Below are 20,571 nucleotides of genomic sequence, written 5' to 3' on the forward strand. Positions count from 1 at the left end.
TTATTTTTATAGAATTTATATTTCATTTCCTTTCTTCTCATTCCAACCTTTACTTCTTGTGGTTCCATGTACTTGCTCGTATTTTTTTAGTTTTTTATTTTATTCATTTAGCATAACCGTGTTAATATTCTAAGCTTTTAAACTACATCTCTTAATATTAGAAAGAATGAGTCATTAGCAAACTTGACCTATAAAAAGTGAAGTTATTAAAGTAGATTTCGTTGTGAATGAGGTTATTGACTTATATTTTTCGTTTCTTTTGAATTATAGGAGTATTTACTTATGTTATGTTGAAACTTACTTATGTAACGTTAGAATTTGACATAAGAGTATTGTGTTAAAAATATTCTTTTGGATTTTGAATTTAGGTTATATTTTCAATTTTAAAAATATTTGCTTTAGTACTATTGACTTGTTATTTTACATTGCATGTTGTTTATTTTTCACTTACAGTTGATAGAATTATTGTCAAACATTTGAATAGTGTTATGGCATTATATTTATAAATATATTTTTTTGTCAAATATCCAATCTCATGATGTTCTTACAAAAAAGGTATGCTTTTAATTTTTATAATCAATTAAATTAAAATATTATTAATTTGAAATTATATATCAATTATTTTTTACAATATTAGTTACAAATATATGATTATTAATTAACATATTTTCAAGAAACAATGTATTATTAAATAACTAACTTAATATTATTCATAAAGGCACATATTTTTTAAATATTAATTTTAAATTTTTTATAATTAAATTTTATTTTTAAATTAAACTAACTGTGTAATTATACTTGTGCAACCAAACAACACGCTTGTAATTACACTGTAATTACATTATGATAAACAAACGAAGTCGTTGTAATTACAATACTGTGTAATTACTAGGCTGTGCAATTACTAGGGTAGTAATTACACCAATTCCAATTATCAGGTGGCTTTCCAAACAGGTTCTGTGTGATAAGCATCTGAAATCTTCCCAATATAATTTTTTTCTTTTGCTTTGTGTGGACTAATGACTTTGCCAATTGGATATGATGTTCCCCAACCACACAAAAACGAAGTGAAACAGAACTTACGTATTAAAGCGTCGGCTAACTCATGTTAGTTCACTATTAGGTTCTTTTATCGATGCCTTATTCTAAGCCTAAGTAGGTTTTTATTTAGATTTAAAAATTAATTTTGTTAATTAATTTTAAAGTTTTAAATATTAGGAAAATAGTAAAGGACATTTTTATCTATTGCAGAGTCTTTTAATGAGAGACAAAAAGTTCAATCAATATTTCTAAGGCCCTTCGTGCTTTTAATATAGTATAGATTATTATCATAGTAATTGCCTATTTAAAAGTACTCCATGCAGATATAGCATTGAGTTTAATTTTCCTCTTTCCCTTTTTTCATTTGCCTTATCATTGTCTCTCAATTTTAGTTTCTTATGCTTGTGGGATATTGTAGTTTCTCGGGCAAGTTTCATAAGACATGATAAAATCTGCAGGTAGCATAGGTTGCCAGCTGAAAACTCATCACGAAACTCAGTTTTACTCATCTTCAGTTGATGAAGGATGTGATGGGTATTGTCGCTTTGTTTGGGAATGAGATTATTCAAGAATACACATTGAATGCTAAGATTAAGCATTGAATTTCTAGTAGTAGATCCATAATTAAATAGGTGTTTGTGATTGCTCTAGAAGAAATGAAGCAAAAAATATAGTCGAGTGTTGGACCACCTACATAAATCATAATCACAAACAATCTCGATGTTTTTGTTTTTCTAGCAAGCTCAAAAATGTAACTGATTAACTTTGTACTTCAAACGAATGTATATAGTATGTTATGTTACTCTTTCCATCCCAATTTAAGTGTCTTAGTTTGACTAGATATGATTTTTAAGAAATAAAGAGAGAGTTTTGAATCTTGTGGTCCTAAATAAAGATGTGCATAATGTACTAAAATGTTCTTTGAATCTTGTGGGTATAAACTTACCATGTAAGATGTTTGAATTCTCAACTTATTAAATATAGAAAGAGGCACTCTTTTTGGGATAAACTAAAAAAAAAAAATAACACACTTAAATTGGGACAGAGGGAGTAGTATTTAGTTTTATGATATTTCCTTCATAATCCTACTACACAATAGAACCACCGTGAAATTAACTTTCCAATATCAGATCTCATTTGTACGACGATGTTGGGGAAATGCACGTGCCTTGCATGGGCACAGGCCCAACAACATAGATGAAGTTTTTGCGCCTGATGATTAGGTTTAAGTTATAAGGCACGGGAATGGAATCAACGAAACTTTGAAACGGACTCAATTACCCCCGATGATGACTTTAGTCAACCATTCTCATTTCTTAAATAAAGAATTTTCAGAATATCTTTTTTCTTATCCGAAACACACTCGAATGAATTGGGAATCACGCCACCCATCCCCCAAATCAAAACTAACATAATAAAGCTACAAGAAGGGTCATTTAGTGCAAAAGGGATAAAAATCGCAAAACAACCTAATAGGTCGTTACAATTTTACGGCCCACGTTTAATATTATTTGGTTAAATAAATAATTGCTAAATTCTAACTTTATTAAGAAAGTTATTTTTGGATAACCCCATTACCCACTTTCATGGAAAGTGGGAATTAACCACTTGGTCCCTCTCTCTGCTTATTAAAGGGAATAACCTATTCCATTTACAGTATATTTGAATAGAACGCACAAGGTAAAGAGAGAGAAAAGAAAACTGATTTTGTCAAGAACAAACTATACAAAAAAAATACTATAAGTTGCAATTATTCTCATATTAATATGATGTACATCTTAAAATATTGGTCAAAATTTATACAGTTTGACTCTCGAGAAGCGAAACGTGACAAGTAAAAATAGACGAAGGGAGTACAATTATTCTGTCTACTATAGCCGTAGAATCTCCATCGTCAACCATTACAATCAACCATCTCTACCACCAGCCGGTCACACACCTCCACTATTTACCATCACCTCACAACCAAATATAGTCAACGTAACTAATACCGTTGCCGAATCTTAAATTGCTTCATCAAATAAATATTTTTTTTACATCGTTTAAATATATATTTTCTTATTTTGTGAATATAATATTTAATTATAGGAGTACTTTATATTTATGAACATTAATTACGTAGATACTACAAATGATCTTAATTATCTAGTGTTTGTTTAGAGCCAATATCTCAGACATCCTAATTAACTTCAAAAAAAAAAAAAAAAAAAAAAAAAAAAGAACAGAAGACCTTAGTATTAGCTGAGTCTCACACACCTCAACGGTTGAACTTATCATTTAGGTCCAAAAACTTCAACCTATATAAATTCCCAGATTTTGACCTGTGAACACCCGCAAATACCTTCTTACATTCTTTTCCATACATAAATTCCCCCAATTTCTACTGCGAGAAAACAGGATAAAAAGCAAATGAATGATACACCAAAAATATATAACTGAAAAATTACAAGAAAAAAAAAAGAATTCACTAATGACTCTTAATTTAATTCCATAAGTTGTGCATTGTGTGATCAATGCACATTTTCCACTCTCCCAATTAAAACCTTACGTGCTACAGATTTTAACATACCTTTTTTTTTTTAATATATCTGTCGCATTTTTGGGTTTGTTTTTGGGTTGCCTGTGGAAGCAAATAATTCTGATTCGTTTCGAGGTTATTGATCATGGCTGGCCGTTTTAATGAAAATCCTTTTGCAGAAGAAGCTAACGTGAATCCATTTGCGGTACATATATACACACATAACCTATATATACTTGTTTTTGTTGTTTTCCTGTAATTTGATAAGTGCATTGTCGTGGTTTTGATTTCTGGTTTGGAAAAAAAAAAAATTGGTTTATGTTGGTAGGTGGTTCCATTTTTTTTTTTTTTTTTTTGGCAATGGTAGGAACAATATAATTGCCCGTATAGAATATTGGGTTTGAATTACTTTTGTTTGAAATATCTCTAGTTCAAGCTTTAGGAATTGGAAAACATCGGATTCAAGCTTTGGGAATAGGAAAAATCCTGTTAGGGAGCACTTCTCCTTTAATGGACGTTCCGCGAGAAATTTAGATAAGTCGAGGGCCCAAAACGGAAACCGAACACTAGATGGGAAATTAAAAAAAATATTAAAATCTGTATGTCCAATTTACAATGATCTCAATGGATTCCTTGTTATTGCCTAGAGGAGGAGAATAGGTAGGGATGACAACATTTGAAGCTGTTGCATTTTTAACTTGCCCAAAACAAAGGCGATACCAAACTGTGCTACATCCCTTCATCTTTTAAGATGAAACTAATCTAAGCGCAAGCGCTTCTTTATCAAAGTCAACTTTCTCCCGGGCGCTAGCGCGACCTTCGAGTTGGTCCAGTTTCTAGACCTGTTTAGTTGCATTATGGTTTGTTGTTACCTCTTGCGCCTTCTTGTTTAGTATCATTCAATCAAAAATGTTGTCATTGAGGCCTAGCTAGGGCTTTATTTTTTAGTTTAAGATTAGGAGTTTCTTTAGGTGAAGAGGAGCCTTGGAACAACGATAAACTTATCTTCATGTGACCTATAGGTCAGGGTTCGAGCGATGAAATTAACCACTGATACTTGCATCAGGGTAACTGCCTACATTACACCCCATTAGGAAACGACCCTTCCGTGGACCCTTCATGAACACGATATGCGCTTCTTTATATTTGATGTGTTTTTTTTTAACCTTCCTCCTTTGTGGATTGCAATGAGTTTCTGGTTTCTAATCTAGTTTAATCTGCTGAATGAAATAATTGGACAAGATGATTCTTTAGACTAGCTAAAGCTGAATCTGAGTCTTTTCTGTCCATGCCTTTTCTATAGATTAATGTGTGTTCAATTCTCTATTTTACACCAATTAATGATAATATAAATACCTTGCTTATGCATTATTTTACTTAAATGATCAGAATGGAAGTTCTACTCGTGGTTCAACAGTCGATATTCCTCTTGATAATGCAAAGGTGAGACAGATTTTGCAATTTGAACTCTGTATATTTTATTTGTATTAGTACCCGCACAATGCACTGACTATATTAAAGAATATTAAGCATGAAGCACATTAGGTCATGGGCTAAATATTGAGTTTTTTTACTCCTACATTAATTTATTTTGATAGTTTTATTATATTGATTGGAATTCTTCCAGTATGTTTTACCTATAATATAGATTATATTGTATTGTTTCGAATCAAAATTGTGATATTGATTTCGTCCAAAGTATATAAAATAGAGAAATTCTTTATTTTATATCCATAAAATATATGAACATAAACGTTTATTATTTTCACAAAATGAGCCCGCAATTTTACGGCGCTTTAAAATTCTAGTATTATGTGTTATAGGAAACTAAGATTTTCTTCTCATTTTTTTTCTTAATTAAGAGATGAGGTAAATGCATTATGAAGAAAGAGCCGAGGGTCCTATACTTCTCATTTGTTTTCAAGCATAAAAGTTTAGTGTTATAATTTCAATTATTGAAATTACCCACATGAAAATATTAATTATATTTCGATATTTTACAATATTAAGACTTGGTTGTGTGATATTACCTATAGTTTGAGCTTTCTCATCAATTTAAAATAAGCTTTATCTTTCTAATTAATCTATTGTTTGAATTTATATTTTTTTGTTACTCCTAAATTTTATTTATTTCAGACTTTTATTCTATTTCTCAGAATTCTTTCATTATCTAAATATATTAATAACATTTTTAATAATATTTATTTATTTTATTTTAGTTTTTAAATTGATTCTAAGTATAGATAGCCTCACACTATCACTATTTTCTTCTCTTTTTACTTTCTTTTCCCTAATATGACATTTTAGTTAACTTTTTTCATTCTGTGTTTTACCTATAATTTAAAAAGTGACATATTTTATTCTAAATGATAAGGACTAATACTTCAATTATTTTAATAAAACACAAGAACTCATCAAAGCCTGTTCAAGTTTCTTTATAATCGGGTACAACCTACAGAACCCCAGAGGTGTTCGTGTTCGAGTTACGTATGCTAAATCCTTGAAAGGGAGTGTTTCCCCCGAATGTACCCTAAGCGGTGCGAATCCGAATTAATCGGGCTCCAATGCGGTCTGGGAGACACCGAATGAAAAACCAAAAAATAAAATTCTTTATAGCCATCTTATTAGCAAGATCCAAATATGCCTCCTAAGGTTTCCTATCCCATTCACACAGCCACCACCTCTGGTTTTCTACCAATTTCTTTGCTGCTCCTCTGTACCTAACGTTGAACCTCTAATTAACTCATCAATAATTTTAAATTGATTTACCTTGAGAATGTTATTGCTTTAAACCACCAAGGATAATTTGTTTTGCAACATGAACTGTACTTAAAGTCTGCAATTCAGAGACAAAGTAAAAAAAAAAAAAAAAGATATTAAATTCTTTTATTATCTCTTATCTAATTAATTCCCTAATCTTCTTCATATCTAATTAATTCCTCAATCTCTTATCTAATTAATTCTCGAATCCTTATTAGATTTGTTTAAAATATTTTTAGATTTTGTCTTTAAAGTGCCAAGTGGCTTGTTCTCAATACACCACTTGGCTTAACCTCATGCTTGACTTCCCTCCTTCTAATATAATATATATTAATATATATATATATAGACAACAATGCAGGATCTAAAGAAGAAGGAGAAGGAACTACAAGCTAGAGAGGCTGATCTGAGAAGAAGAGAAGCGGTAGGCTTGCTTTAGCACTTTATGGTGATTTCTAGTATGCCTTTGCTTATCTTTTGATAAGTAAACAATCCAAATTCAAATTTTGTCGAATACGTTTCATCATTGACTGAATTTTTATTATGAATGTATTGTGAGATAAACGTAGAATATTTGCCGGTTGTCCCTATTTTGGGACAGTTATAATTTGGTAAATGACCCTCTTTTTATTTCTCTTGCAACTTACGGACCTTTTAGAGGACAGTCTAAAGATTCCTTCTGAGCAAAATGAAAATTTATGAGGAAACATTAGATGCCGGTCTAAATTTTTTTAAGTTATTGCAAATGTTAGATGAATGACTAATGTTCTGTCTGTAATGTTGAGCAAATATTAGACTTGCGTCTAACGTTGTCCGATAATTTTTCAAGCGCTATATTTTCACAACTATTAATAATAGGGCCAATCTAAATGGTGGCCTAAAGAAGGAACATTTGCATAAATCAACCTAGATTTACTTGATTTCCAGTATTGAGTAATTGTTGTTCTCTAGCTTATGGAGCTATTATTCCTAATTTAGTAGTATTTGGTTTACGAAGAAGTTCCGTTTGACATTGAGAGATTTCATGTTTCTGGTTTAGACTTAATGGCTAATGCTAAGACTGTTTTTTGTAAGATAGCTATCAATTCTAAGTTTTCTTGGCTTATTCTAGGAAGTGAAGAGGAGAGAAGAAGCTTTAGCAGGAGGTATACTTTCTCCACTGTACATTAATATGTCTTTGCGCCCTTGAACTAACTAATCAAAGTTTTATTCAGCGAAAATATACTTTATTTCTGATCTCTGCTTTTCTTTTGGTAGCCGGTGTTGTTATAGAGGAAAGGAATTGGCCACCATTCTTACCCATCTTTCATCAAGATATCGCAAATGAAATTCCAATCCATCTACAAAAGTTGCAGTATGTTGCATTTGCTACATTCTTGGGTACGTCGATTTAAAATCTTTTCTGTACACTCTGATTTACAAAAACCACTATTGCTTTGCACATTACTAACTTTCTAGTACGAATTCTACAACCTTTGATTTTTCACCTGCCTTAGAGACCGGTGTGCATTTTAATAACTTAACTATGTATTTCTAGTTGGTTTTGAGCTACAAGAAAAATATTTGTATATAGTAGTCCAGCCACCACGTGCGGGACATCAAGTATCCCTAAAATATAAAATATTTACCTGCCCCATGCCCTTCCTACAGTAATTTCGCTTCTACCCCAGCCGACAGGAAATATTTACCCAACATACCCCCTCTCCCAAACCCCTTCCTTCGTGGTACTATTGCACTATATTTATATATCATGATGGTATCATGGAGGCTAAGAGAAGGACTGAAAACAGTCCTCCATGATACCATCCATATATTTATATACCATCTCAATATATTTATATATCGTGATGGTATCATGAAGGACTAAGAGAAGGACTAAAGTAGTCTTTCAAGATACCATCTCAGAATATTTATATACCATGTTGGTATCATAATTTTGGGGGCATCTCAGGTAAATAGTTTTGATTTTTCCTAGGGGTACAAAAGTAATGGGTATGGGCGGGTAATTATTTTGGTTTGAGAGGCCACACACGTTCTTTCCCCAATTCTTTTTGATAAAAAGTGTCGGTGATACTCGAACTCAGAAACTTTGTCTACTCTGATATCATGTTAAAAAGATATTTGAATCGAGAGTATCCATAATCTTAGAAAATTGTTTTGTTAGAATGATTTAGGACAAGCGCTGGTTCTTCAAATTGTTGAATCAGACAATTTACTTCGGACTTGGTGAATTGCAGGTTTGGGGTGTTGTTTACTATGGAACCTTTTATCGACCACCACTCTTTGGTTCAAAGGAGGAGGTTTTTGCTAAACCAAATCTTACAATCTTCTTATTCCTTCAATAAAAATTAACTATCTAACTTAACCTTTTTCTCATTATAGACGTAGGCGCTTGGGTTTTGTCTCTTCTCTACTTATTTGGTTTTCCATTAGCCTACTTTGTGTGGTATCGTCCTCTTTATCGTGCAATGAGGTACTATGTTGTTGTTGTTGTTGTTTTTTTCTTATAATTTTGTAGTGCTCTTCTACCCGTCGAAGACTATTTTCTGATATTCATTCTGTTTGCAGGACTGATAGCGCGCTGAAGTTTGGGTGGTTTTTCTTATGTTATTCGGTGAACACACATTTGTCTTTTTCAATTTTATTTGTTTGGGGTTTTCTTTTTTCCACTTGAGAGTTGATTATTGAGGACAACTTTGATTTTTTTTTAATTTTTATTCATGTGTATTGTAGATTCACATTACATATTGCGTCTTAGCTGCAGTGGCACCTCCATTCATATTTAGGGAACATTCCTTGACGTAAGTTTTCTTGCTTTTTTTGTTTGGGCAAGAGACGCCGGTACAATGAGTTTCTAGAGGAAACACATTACATTGAAAACATATTCCCTGATTACAACCTTGGGGTGTTTTTTCTATCCTTTTTTTTTATATAACTGTGGTGTCAGGACCAACTTGCGCACTTTTTTGTCTTTTCTATTTCTTAATTGAAGTTAGTCAGAGTAATATGTATGCCTTTAATAGTTATATGTATGCCTTTAATATGACTAACTCTTCTTTACATTCCCTTGTTCAACAGTGGTTTTATGAATGCAATTGATCTTATACGCTGGAGTTCAACACTCGGGGTAAGGTTATCTTGGACTTTCTAAATTTCGTTAGGTACTATTTATTCATATAATTGTCTCCTGAACTTCGCGTGTTCATATTAATGTCAATCGTGCAAATCAAAAACTCTAACCAACAACAACAATAACAAACCCAGTGTGATCCCACAAGTGAGGTCTCGGGAGGGTAGGATGTACGCAGACCTTACGCCTACCTTTGTGAGGTAGAGAGGTTGTTTCCGATAGACTCTCTGGCTCAACAAACTCTAACCATGTTATAACAAATTGATCTTTTATTACTAAAGCAGAAATCTTGCTTTTTGCGCCCAAAAGAGATATTGAACCCTGCTTTTTACTTGCAGGTATTCTTTTTCATAGGGGCTGGATTGTTCTCTCTTGAAGCACTGATTAGCATATGGGTTATTCAGGTTTAGTTATCAGTCCCTTTGTCATTGCTTCTAGTATCGTTCTTCCCGAGAGGCCAATCCATGATTTAAACTTGATAGGTTCAATTTGTAAATTTCGTAGCACTAAATACATTGTAGTATTTTTATTGGCTAATATATATATATAGATATATAGATAGATAGATAGATAGATAGATAGAGAGAGAGAGACACACACACACACACACTCTTAAAGTTAATACCAACTGTCTGATAGATAACTTAACCATCCTTGTAACCAGATAGACACTTCTTATTGACATAAATGTGTCTCGTGCACAGGGGCGGAGCCAGTAAGCCCCAAGGGGGTTCATCCGAACCCCTTCAGCAAAAAATTACACTGTATATACAAGGTGAAAATTATTTTTTATATATACAGTAGATGTTGAACCCCCTTGGCTTCTTCGTTTGTCTACTTCTTTACATTTTTGAACCCCCTTATTTAAAATCCTGGCTCCGCCACTGCTCGTGTACACTCGGATCCAGTAGACGACATGTTTGATATCAGAAGTCGAGCCAGATTTGAAGTTTATGGGTCAAGATTCTAGTAGTTTTAAGTTACTAAGTTCTAAATTAATAATTTATACATATTAAATGAATTTCTTAAGACAAATACAAAGTTTGGACAAAGTTACTGGGTTGGCGGAACCGTAACTTGGTCTCTGACTCCGCCCCTGCTTGATATTCACCTGCTGCTGTGTCGAATAAATCAAATCATGACACCTGGAATAAATAAAACTCATAATTATAAAAAAAGAAAATCAATAGGAAAAAGTACCCAAGAAAAGTTATTTTTCATATTCAAGTGGTTATTCACATATATATGTCCATGTTCTGGATTTAGTTGGTTGCATAGCATATAGGGCTCATATTCGCCTCTGCTTTTACCTAACATCTTTCATGATCTGCAATATGCAGCAAGTGTTCTTGTATTTCCGAGGGAGTGGTAAAGCTGCGGAGATGAAGAAAGAGGCTGCAAGGTCAACAATAAACGCAATGTGAACAAACATTGGGGGGTCGAATTCGTGGAGTTTTGAACTTCCGCTATTGTATTTTTGCATTGTTTCTTCTCACACCTTAGCCTAGATAAGCTTTTGTTAATTAATGTGACTTCTCAAGTACATACATAGTGGTGTCCTGGCCTCTGGCTATATTAGTGTCGTGTTAATCCTTAAAATCGCAAACTATTTTCACATACCTGATGTTAATTGGTATATTTCCCATCTCTGGGAATTTTTCGCATACTACAGGAACAGAGTTGTATGCATATAGAAATTAAATCATCAAAATGCTTGAATCTTAGTTTCTACAATGTGTGTGTGTTATGCAGCACAGGTACAATTTAGCGTCGATCAACAAGATGGACTGAGATAAAAGAGTATAGGTTCTTCTTGTATGAAACAAAATAATGGACAGAGATAAAAAGTACTGGAAAATTTTCTTGCATGATGCAAATTATAAAAGTGGATAGGGAAATAAGATAGTGAGGATTGAACTCACATCTACAGTGTTTATAACTCAAATAAAAAATTTCCCTAAGTGTCTTTGTCACACTATTATAAATGTAGGTAGCATTTCAGGTTTATCTGTCCTCCATCAACAGAGAAAGCAAAGCAGAGAATTGAGAGGCAGTATAAAAAAGGAGGCCCCTATATCAAAAACAGCATACCTTTCTCGGCCTTTTGACTAAGATCAAGTGTAGTATCTGTTCTTATCAGTTTAATATCTGATATATGGGCCATCGGCTCACGCGATATTAAATTAATTTTTAAAGGGGGGAGGTACATCAGGGTAGCTTGCTACTTGGGCCTTCGTGTGTCGCCTAGGTGTTGCACTACAGCCTTGGCCTGGCGCACCCCACCAAATCTGTGTTTAAATTTTTTTGAGCTTGGCTTTAACAATATCGAGCAAGTTTTAGTTCTCAAGGAGTAATATGTAATTCTGAAATGGTGGTCTTGGTTGGGTATGTAAATAGATTAATAAAGCTGTCTTCTAATTATTGTATTAAATCCTTAAGGGTCATGAAGTATTTTCACAAAAATTAAATAAACAAAAAGCTTGACATTTTCAGTGTGGTAGGATGGAAAAGAAGTACCAGACTTCACCTTAGCTAAGATAAGTGATTTGGATTTTTCAAAACTCTATGGACATGCAGATGAAAAATGCTATCCCCACTCGGATCAAGACACAACCTTTACATGTTCAAATAATAAATAAAGTGAAGCAGGGTTAGGAATGACAAATCTCTTCTTTGTCATGTACATCTATAGTTATGTCCTAGACTCTGGCTATATACTAATGTTGTGTTAATCCTCTAAAATCATGAAGTGTTCCTATAAATTAAAGTGGAAGTGGGGAGGGAAAGCTTGTTTCAAGTCTTATTGAGGGTGTACTTCTAACATAGTTTGGTCGAAAAAACATACTCCCTCCGTCCCAAAAAGATTGTCTTCCTTTTCTTTTTAGTTTGTCCCAAAAAGATTGACACTTTTCTATATTTAGAAACAATTTAACTTTACGAGATGATTTATAGCCACACAAATACCTAAGGCTTATTTTGGACCACACATTTTAAAAGTCTTCCTTTGTTTCTTAAACTTTGTGCCAAGTCAAACTAAGACAATCTTTTTGGGACGGAGGGAGTATTATATCTTATTTATTTGCACCAAATAATAGGTAACTTTTTTACATATTTGAATAATAAACCATACATGCTTGAGATTACTTAAGACTTGTTCCAGTAACACGTGCAAGAATTAACTTCACGCTTGGAGGTCCTTTGATCAGGGGAGGGGGCAGAGGGAAAAGGAATAGTGAGAATTGAACTCACACCTATTATCTTTCAAACTCACTGCTATCACTAGACTGTAAGCGTTGATAGTATGCTTGGAGGTCAAAATTGATTTTGATCATCGGTATTCGGTAATAATAAATTGTTTGTTTTAGCTTTGTATACTATTTAGTGGTTATAGCTCAAATAATTTTTGCCCCCAAGTGTCTTGCTAATATACAAGTGTCTTTTGAAGGGCAAATACCTGTAAATACTATAGAAACTTTGTTCTATCAGCCTTCGTTTATACTTGACTACTTAACCAAATTGAAATATTTTAATAGGCTGTGCATGTTATATAGGAGTAAATGTTTCTCTGAGCTATATATTGTCATTAATTACTATTCTTAAACTTTAGCACCCCCCCTCTCTCTCTCTCTCTTGTTTGGAAATATACTATTTCAGCTGCATACATAATTGAAGGAAACAATTTCAGCTGCATATATAATTGAAGGAAACATTATTATCTAGACTCATATTTTTCATACTTTCAAGTTCCAGTCGAATCAGTAACAGTAACCTTTCTCTTACTGGGACAAGTTACTTTTTTTCTTTCTGGATTATCTTATTTACACTTCAAAGGAAGCAAAGTAGTTCCTTTTTTTGAACTAGGAAGAGTAATAGTAGTAGTATACCACATTGATAGAAAATGGATAACAGAGAGTTGAGAGGCAGTATAAAACAAGAGGTCCGTGAGCCAAGAAACACATACCTTTCTCGGCCTTTTGGCTAAGATCAAGTGTAGTATCTGTTCTTATCAGTTTAATATCTGATATGTGGGTTATTGATCCACACGATATTAACTCAATTTTTTAGGGGGAGAGTTTGTTGGGGTAGCTTGCTATCTGGACTCTCGAGTGTTGCCCATGTGTTGCACTATAGCACGGGCCTGGCACACCCCACCAAATCAAATTTAAATTTTCTTTTCTAGCTTGGCTTACACAATGTGGAGAAAATTATAGTTAAGAATGAGCAATGTGTATGTTTTATGGAATGTATTTTCTTTTCTATAAAATCCTGGCTAAAATACATATAGCTCATTTTTAACAATGAGCAATATGATGTATTAACTGTTTTATTTCCCAGAGTTTTCTACATACTATAGAACAGAGTTGTAAGAATAGAGAAAATAACTAGAATGCTCGACTCAAAGTACCACAACATTAGCTTATATAAACTTTTGCTGATGTAACCTCTCATTCTCTCAAGTACATATATAGTGATGTCCTCGACTCTGGATATACTAGTGTTTTATTAATCCTTTAAAATCTTGCATAAAACTGATGTTAATTGGCTACATTTCCCTTCGTGGGACTTTTCTACATACTATATAAACAGAGTCGTGCAAATATATAAAGAAATGGGACGCTTGATATTCAGTCTCTAGCTAGAATATTTAGTTATATCTTTTGACTTTTGTGCAAAGCGCATAATGCTCGCCTGCTTGGAGCTCAGGTATATGTTCACAATAGCGGAGCTAGAATTTTTGTCAAGAGTGTTCATATATATATATATATATATATATATATATATATATATATATAAAATTAAAAGAGGGAAGCCTCTAAGTTAAAAGTTGAAATACCATTTTACCCTTTACTATAACCAAAATCTCTCTCCTCACACACCAAAAAATGCAAATCAAAGTCTGTTTATTAAAATTTAATAAATTAACTTTGAGTCGTGGGGTAATTTTGATTTTATTGTAGGCATTAATGCTTTTAACTGCACAAATTATCAACTTCCTATTTCTTTCTCATTTTCTGCCTCTTTTAGCTTCCATACGTTAGATAACCTTTGATATTCTTTATCAAATTGTATAAATTGCACAGAACACTTCAAATTACTCAATTACTATCTGTGTATCTTTTTGTCTTATGTCAAATCATTATCTCCTTAATTTTCTTCCCCTCACCACCTTCTGCAACAATTTATGATTGGTTTCTTTTCTACAAATCTTTTCACTTTCTCTCTTCAAACCTTTTATAATTTTGTACTACACCTTTCAAGACTATATTTATGAAAGAGAGTGAAAGGTCAGAAAAATGGAACTAAAAATGGTGGATGGACTTTGCGGAGAAGAAGAAGTCGAGATGGTGATACATAATAGATGCACTTGTATTCTAGAAGGCTTGTTTTAAAATTTGAATTTATTTTGTCTAATCCGGTGTTGCATGCTCGCACCAAAAATGTCGATATTGACTTATTGTCGGGTTATATACATATATGATTCAACCAATATTTTTTGTCAAATTCACAAATGAAAGGACTCATAAGTTCGAATCAGAAAAATGTTACGTGCAATTATGATTTATATATATATTAAATTAATTTTCTTATGTCAATAATTATTAAGTATCTCTATAACAAATAACTATTACTGTTTTTGGGCAGGTGTCCACCATGAAATTGATGACAATGCTCTACTAGCCATCCTAATGAAGGCATATGTTAATCGAATTTCCATGCAACTTCTACAAAATAGTACTTTCATTCGACGACAATTTCTTGAAATGTATGCGGCTGGAATACGACGAAGGTTACAATTTCTTAAAGACAAGGCAAAAACTTTAAGACATGAAGTATTTGTAATCATAAGTGACGTTGCTCATATTCAGATTTAAGCTGTGTTGGTTGAAATACCAGAAAAGTTAATATTTGCTATCTTAAAAAAACTGCATAAGAAAAGGTTATATAATTTGTTGACTGTGTACAATTACAGACTATAGTATTAGTTACATAAGTAATAAAAAACAATGCTAAGAAACTTTTCTCTCTCTTGAAAATAAAGGGTATCATTTCAACTTCACTTGATGGTAACTTCCAGTAAGATAGTGTTTTGCAACGATAATGAATACTGATTGTATAAGTTCATTATTTGTCAATTTGAGCATGCTTCTTCCCTTTCCATTTTAATGCAATTCATCGCCCACTTATTCAATTACCATTTCTAATGTTTTAAGAAGTTTGTGCTAATAAGCATGGAATACACGTGCAACACACGTGTTCGAAAACTATATATATATATATATATATATATATATATATATATATATGAAGGGTGTTCAATAGGTAATACTCCGTCTCATATTACTTGTGTTACACCTTGAAAATTTTCCGTTAGCGTACAGTGAATAGACTAACGAGGGGCATGATGTACACGAGGTTTGGACAAGCAAGAGATAGTATTTGATGGTCCTAATTAAGATTTCCAAAGACATTCGAGTTAAGGAAAGAAAGTTGTTAAGGAAAGTAAGCCATACGTTGTGTATCGGATAAGAATTTCGAGTATTGAGTTAACAATGTTCTAAGGATACTTTGAGGAAGAGCTATAACGTCCCTTAGATTGCTAATGAAGTGATAAACAAGTGTTAAGAAGGTTCCATAAGGATCGGAGATCAAACGAGTCGACGAGAACAAGTCTCGAAAAACTGGGCAAACATACGGCCAGACATACTGGCCGTATAAAATCTACGGACCGTATGTCCAGCCGTAGATCCAGCCCAGAATGGTATGTTTCACTGGACCAGATATACGGTCCAAACATACGGTCAGTGAAAATTATACGGACCGTATGTTGGTCCGTATATTCCAGTTGGGACTGAATGTGAAATAATATAAGGACCTCCCTCTCATTTCATTTTCATTTCATTCCCACTCCTCTACACTTCAAGAAACCTCTAGAACACTCCAAACACTTCAACCACAAGAATCCCAAGGAAATCAAAGATCAACAACAAGAATTGAAGAGAATCAAGTGTGTGAAACCCATTAAAGTCATTCAAACCAAGAAATCCCAAGAGGGATGAAATAGGGTTTTGGTGAAAAAGGTGTGTTACCATTCAAGGCTTATTCCTCCATCATCTAAGGTGAGTTTCACGACTTTTTCATGTTGTTTAGAGTATTGGTAGGTTGAAACACTTGGATTGTGGAAGAATATAGAAAATGGGTCATAAATGTAGGAATAGTGTCATTATTGAGTAGTAGTTGGATTGAATCATGAAAATGGATATGTTGAGATTATAAATACGTTATAAATGATATTTAGAACATGGAATAAGTATTGTATGAGAAAAAACGCGATAATGGACTTTGGTCATGATTATGAAATTGTGAAATGTGGGCAATGCAAATGAATGATGCTTATTGTTCATGATATTATGATTGTCGTTATGAATGTTGGGGGTTGATATGGAGTATGGCGGAAAGTAGTATAAATAAAGGAAACGCTGCCCAATTTTCTTTAGCCTTAAGAAGCACGTTCTTGTAATTTCATAGCTAATGGCGATACGAACTCTCTTGAAGGTAAAGACGTGAGCATTAAAGGAAAACGAGCAAGCAATAGAGTAGTTAAACGACAAAGGTATGTAAGGCTATTCCTTTCTTCCTAAGACATGAATCTTATGGCATGATTTTCCTCCTTCTTTATGAACTTCCTATCTTCAAGAAAACTATGAGTCCTTGTTCATAAGTGAGCCATATGAGATAAGAGATATGCGACGAGTACGATAGTGATGATGATAAGCTAAGTCTAAAGAAGCTATAACTCATGATACGATGTTCCTATAAAGCTAATGAAGCTATCCTTAGTTCATTGACGTTGATTATTGTATACACTCACCTTATGTGCAAATTCCTTCAAGGTGAGGTGGAATGTTCATGAATGCTCCATAATGTAATTGGGGGTTCACAACCTTACGTCACCCCGATAAAGCATAATCGTCCATGAGTCCCATGCATGCATTATGATGAATTATGATGAGTATACTATGATGAGAAATTATGATAGAGCCATGATATGTTTACGAGACGATTAATAATGACGAGTCTATGATGACGCATGATTGATACGATGATGTATATGTGGTATGATGATGTATATGCATATGTGATGAATAATAATGGTAAGTATAAGGTATATGTTATGAAGTTCATGTCATGGAAATGATATTATTTTTAATAGATTGTCCTTAATTTAAATACATGTTTTATGGAAAGTCATGATAATCTTATGAGATGTATGTGATGATAAGAGATATACCGAGCCTCGTCATGGCCGGGTACGGAAGCCATATATGTGATACTGTCGAGCCACTACGTGGCCGAATACGGATACTGTCGAGCCACTACGTGGCCGAATACGGATATTGTCGAGCCCCACGTGGCCGAATACGGATAATGTTCAAATGTGTATAAACAGATACGGTACTATGATATGTATATGTATGTGTTTCGATGAATGCGAGATGATGATTAGATGTGCTAAGATCATGATATGCTTATGTGACGTACAATGATGTTAAGGATGATACCGAGCCTAGATGGTTGGGTACGCGATTGTACTGCATTGTAAATTATTTCATATGTAAGTATGTGGATGTAACAAGTGTATCATTAGAGGAGTAAAGGGGTAAGTACGTATGGCGAATGTTAAAAAGGTATTATGAGGAATGGACAGTTCCTTTATCTTATGCTATCCCTTATGTTCCTATCATGTATTGTTGTTGTTCATGCTTTACATACTCAGTACATATTTCGTACTGACGTCCGTTTTCTTTGGACGGTATTTGTGTTCATGCCACGGTGGACGGGGAGACGGTGTAGACCCATGCTTGTTTGTCGGCGGATCGACGGAGCCCTCGCTTTATTCCCGAAGGTGCTATTTTGAGACAGTATTTTGTGTACATATAATTTGGGCCCGACGGGGTCCTGTCCCATCCATATGTCTAGTACTCTAGTAGAGGCTTGTAGATATGTATGTGTGGGTAGCATGGTCTCACAGTTTTTCATGCATATGCATGTATGTATATATAATATTTTGATAGCCTAAAGGGCTGATGTCTATAAAGTAAATATATTTTAAATGAAAGTCGTTTTCTATGATCATGAACGATGAGAAATACGAATGAAGGCAGGATAAGTAATAGAATGAGCGGTGTTCGGTGGTTAGCCCCGGATACCCGTCATGGCCCGTAGCCCGGGTCGTGACAACTTGTCCACTTTCGTTTTTTAAAAGTCAAACTATAAAATTTGACCCACATTTTGAGATATATTTTTTCACCATATTGATATGAGAAGAATTGCAACTTGTAGTATTTTTCGTGTAGTTTTTGAATATCTAGATTATAATTTCAAAATATTGAATTTTGTCTTGTCCAATTCAGCTCCGAAGATTGGTTAACTTGACTCTCGAAAAGCGAAACAGACAACTAATATGAGACGGAGGGAGTATATATACAAGACAAGCCCAATAACGTGGCTACGAGCTCTTTCCTTACTCAGACCCCAAGCGGATAGGAAGGTCGAACAAATCTAGTGAAATAACTGCTTCCTGGTCCTTTCGAACCAGTCAAAACCTGGAGCAAGGGATTTGAAGAACTGTATCAATGAGTTGGGACTAATAGCAATATACGCTTTGGGACCTCATTATACATGGTATATATTTGTGACACATAACAATTGACATGTTTACACGGTATAATTTTTTGGCGAACCGAACACCATTGCTGGGCTATGGCTCCGCCACTATGTTCATGACAAGCAACAAGATATACGGATTGAGAAAAACAGTATAGGATATTTTCTTACCAGTAGTTTATTAACCTTAATGGCTCCATCAACCTTCATTTATACTTTGAGTAATTGGCCAAATAATTTATTGAGCTTAACATGTTATACAAATATTCTCCAAGTTTTATATGGTACATTAATTACTATTCTTAGGTTTGGCACCTTTTTTTCTCTCGTGTTTAAATTTATGTAATTCAATATGAACACAAAACTCTCCAAAAATATTTACCTCAAAATTGAACAACATTCAGGCTCATGAAGAAAACAAAGAAATTCCTTGCTGGTAACTAAGAAGAGAAAGAGTAGTACATTAAGGTTCATCTGCCCCACACCGATATTAGAATGACAAGCAGCAACTTGAGAGGCAGTATTAAAATAGAGGTCCCCGAGCTTAACAAAGCATACCTTTCTCGGCCTTTTGGCTAAGATCAAGTGTAGTATCTGTTCTTATCAGTTTAATATCTGATATGTGAGCTATTGGCTCACACGATATTAACTCATTTTTTTAAGGGGAAAGGTCCATCAGGTAGCTTGCTACTCGGTCCTTCGCGCGTCGCCTAGGTGTTGCACTACAGCCTTGGCCTGGCGCACCCCACCAAATCAAGTTTGAATGTTCTTCATCGGAGCACAGATATGTGTTCATGTCAATCAACAAGAAGGATTGAGATAGACAGTATAGTGTTTTCTCTTAAAGACACAAAATTGTTCTATTTTTTTTTACTGAGTTAAAGTGTTTTCATGCATGAAACAAATTTATTGGATTGGAAGGGAAGCAAAAAAGTTGTCCTTTCTCTAATTGATTTGTCTCAGGTCATATATAATACTCCCTCTGTTTCAATTTATGTGAACCTATTTCCTTATTAGTCTGTGCCGAAAGGAATGATCTATTTCTATATTTGGAAATAATTTACCTTTATGCAATGATTTATAGCCACACAAAATATATGTGACTCATCTAACACCACAAATTTAAAAGTCTTCTCTTCTTTCTTAAACTCCGTGCTCAGTCCAGTCAAATTGGTTCACATAAATTGAAACATAGGGAGTATCAAGGCTGGTTTACTATTGACGTAGTTTAGACCATGTAATATCTTATTTATTTGTAACGTTTTGCACCAAATAATAACCTTATGCACACTTGAATAATAAACTATATATGCTTAAGATTACTTAAGACATGTTCTGGTAACACGTGCAAAAATAAACTCACGCGCGGAGGTCCTTTGATGGACAGGGAAAGAAGGAAAGGGAACAATCAGAATTGAACTGACACAACTATTATGTTTGAAACTTACTGGTACCA

At 33.7% G+C, this 20,571-nt stretch overlaps 1 protein-coding gene and 3 non-coding genes across 5 annotated transcripts; all 4 read left to right on the plus strand.

The window, feature by feature from the left end:
- Positions 1 to 3,362: 3,362 nt before the first annotated feature.
- LOC132054802 (secretory carrier-associated membrane protein 2-like) lies at positions 3,363 to 11,066 on the plus strand. 2 transcript variants are annotated; one of them, XM_059446777.1, is made up of 12 exons: positions 3,363 to 3,764; positions 4,949 to 5,002; positions 6,681 to 6,743; positions 7,431 to 7,464; positions 7,577 to 7,699; positions 8,557 to 8,619; positions 8,702 to 8,792; positions 8,888 to 8,933; positions 9,053 to 9,120; positions 9,398 to 9,446; positions 9,788 to 9,853; positions 10,790 to 11,066. In XM_059446777.1, the coding sequence occupies exons 1-12, from the start codon at positions 3,705 to 3,707 to the stop codon at positions 10,871 to 10,873; spliced, it is 801 nt and encodes a 266-aa protein (XP_059302760.1). In that variant the 5' UTR covers positions 3,363 to 3,704; the 3' UTR covers positions 10,874 to 11,066. The 2 variants fall into 2 exon arrangements, with proteins under 2 accessions (XP_059302760.1, XP_059302759.1); XM_059446776.1 differs by having other exon boundaries at positions 3,387 to 3,764; positions 6,669 to 6,743.
- Positions 11,067 to 11,536: 470 nt separating this feature from the next.
- Positions 11,537 to 11,732, plus strand: LOC132054959 (U2 spliceosomal RNA). Its single transcript, XR_009414433.1, has one exon. It is a non-coding gene; the product is annotated as a U2 spliceosomal RNA (small nuclear RNA).
- Positions 11,733 to 13,406: 1,674 nt separating this feature from the next.
- LOC132054960 (U2 spliceosomal RNA) lies at positions 13,407 to 13,601 on the plus strand. Its single transcript, XR_009414434.1, has one exon. It is a non-coding gene; the product is annotated as a U2 spliceosomal RNA (small nuclear RNA).
- Positions 13,602 to 19,669: 6,068 nt separating this feature from the next.
- On the plus strand, positions 19,670 to 19,864 carry LOC132054957 (U2 spliceosomal RNA). Its single transcript, XR_009414431.1, has one exon. It is a non-coding gene; the product is annotated as a U2 spliceosomal RNA (small nuclear RNA).
- The last annotated feature ends 707 nt before the right edge of the window (positions 19,865 to 20,571 follow it).

Source organism: Lycium ferocissimum, chromosome 4 (assembly GCF_029784015.1).
Source record: "Lycium ferocissimum isolate CSIRO_LF1 chromosome 4, AGI_CSIRO_Lferr_CH_V1, whole genome shotgun sequence".
Taxonomy (NCBI): Eukaryota; Viridiplantae; Streptophyta; class Magnoliopsida; order Solanales; family Solanaceae; genus Lycium; species Lycium ferocissimum.

What these genes read in the sequence shown, in the direction of transcription:
- LOC132054802 (XM_059446776.1), top strand. Translation starts at nt 3,705, where the DNA reads ATGGCTGGCCGTTTTAATGAAAATCCTTTTGCAGAAGAAGCTAACGTG. An exon ending in AGAAGAAGCTTTAGCAGGAG is followed by an intron (nt 7,465 to 7,576) that starts GTATACTTTCTC and finishes TTCTTTTGGTAG; the next exon opens with CCGGTGTTGTTATAGAGGAA. An exon ending in GGTTTTTCTTATGTTATTCG is followed by an intron (nt 8,934 to 9,052) that starts GTGAACACACAT and finishes TGTGTATTGTAG; the next exon opens with ATTCACATTACATATTGCGT.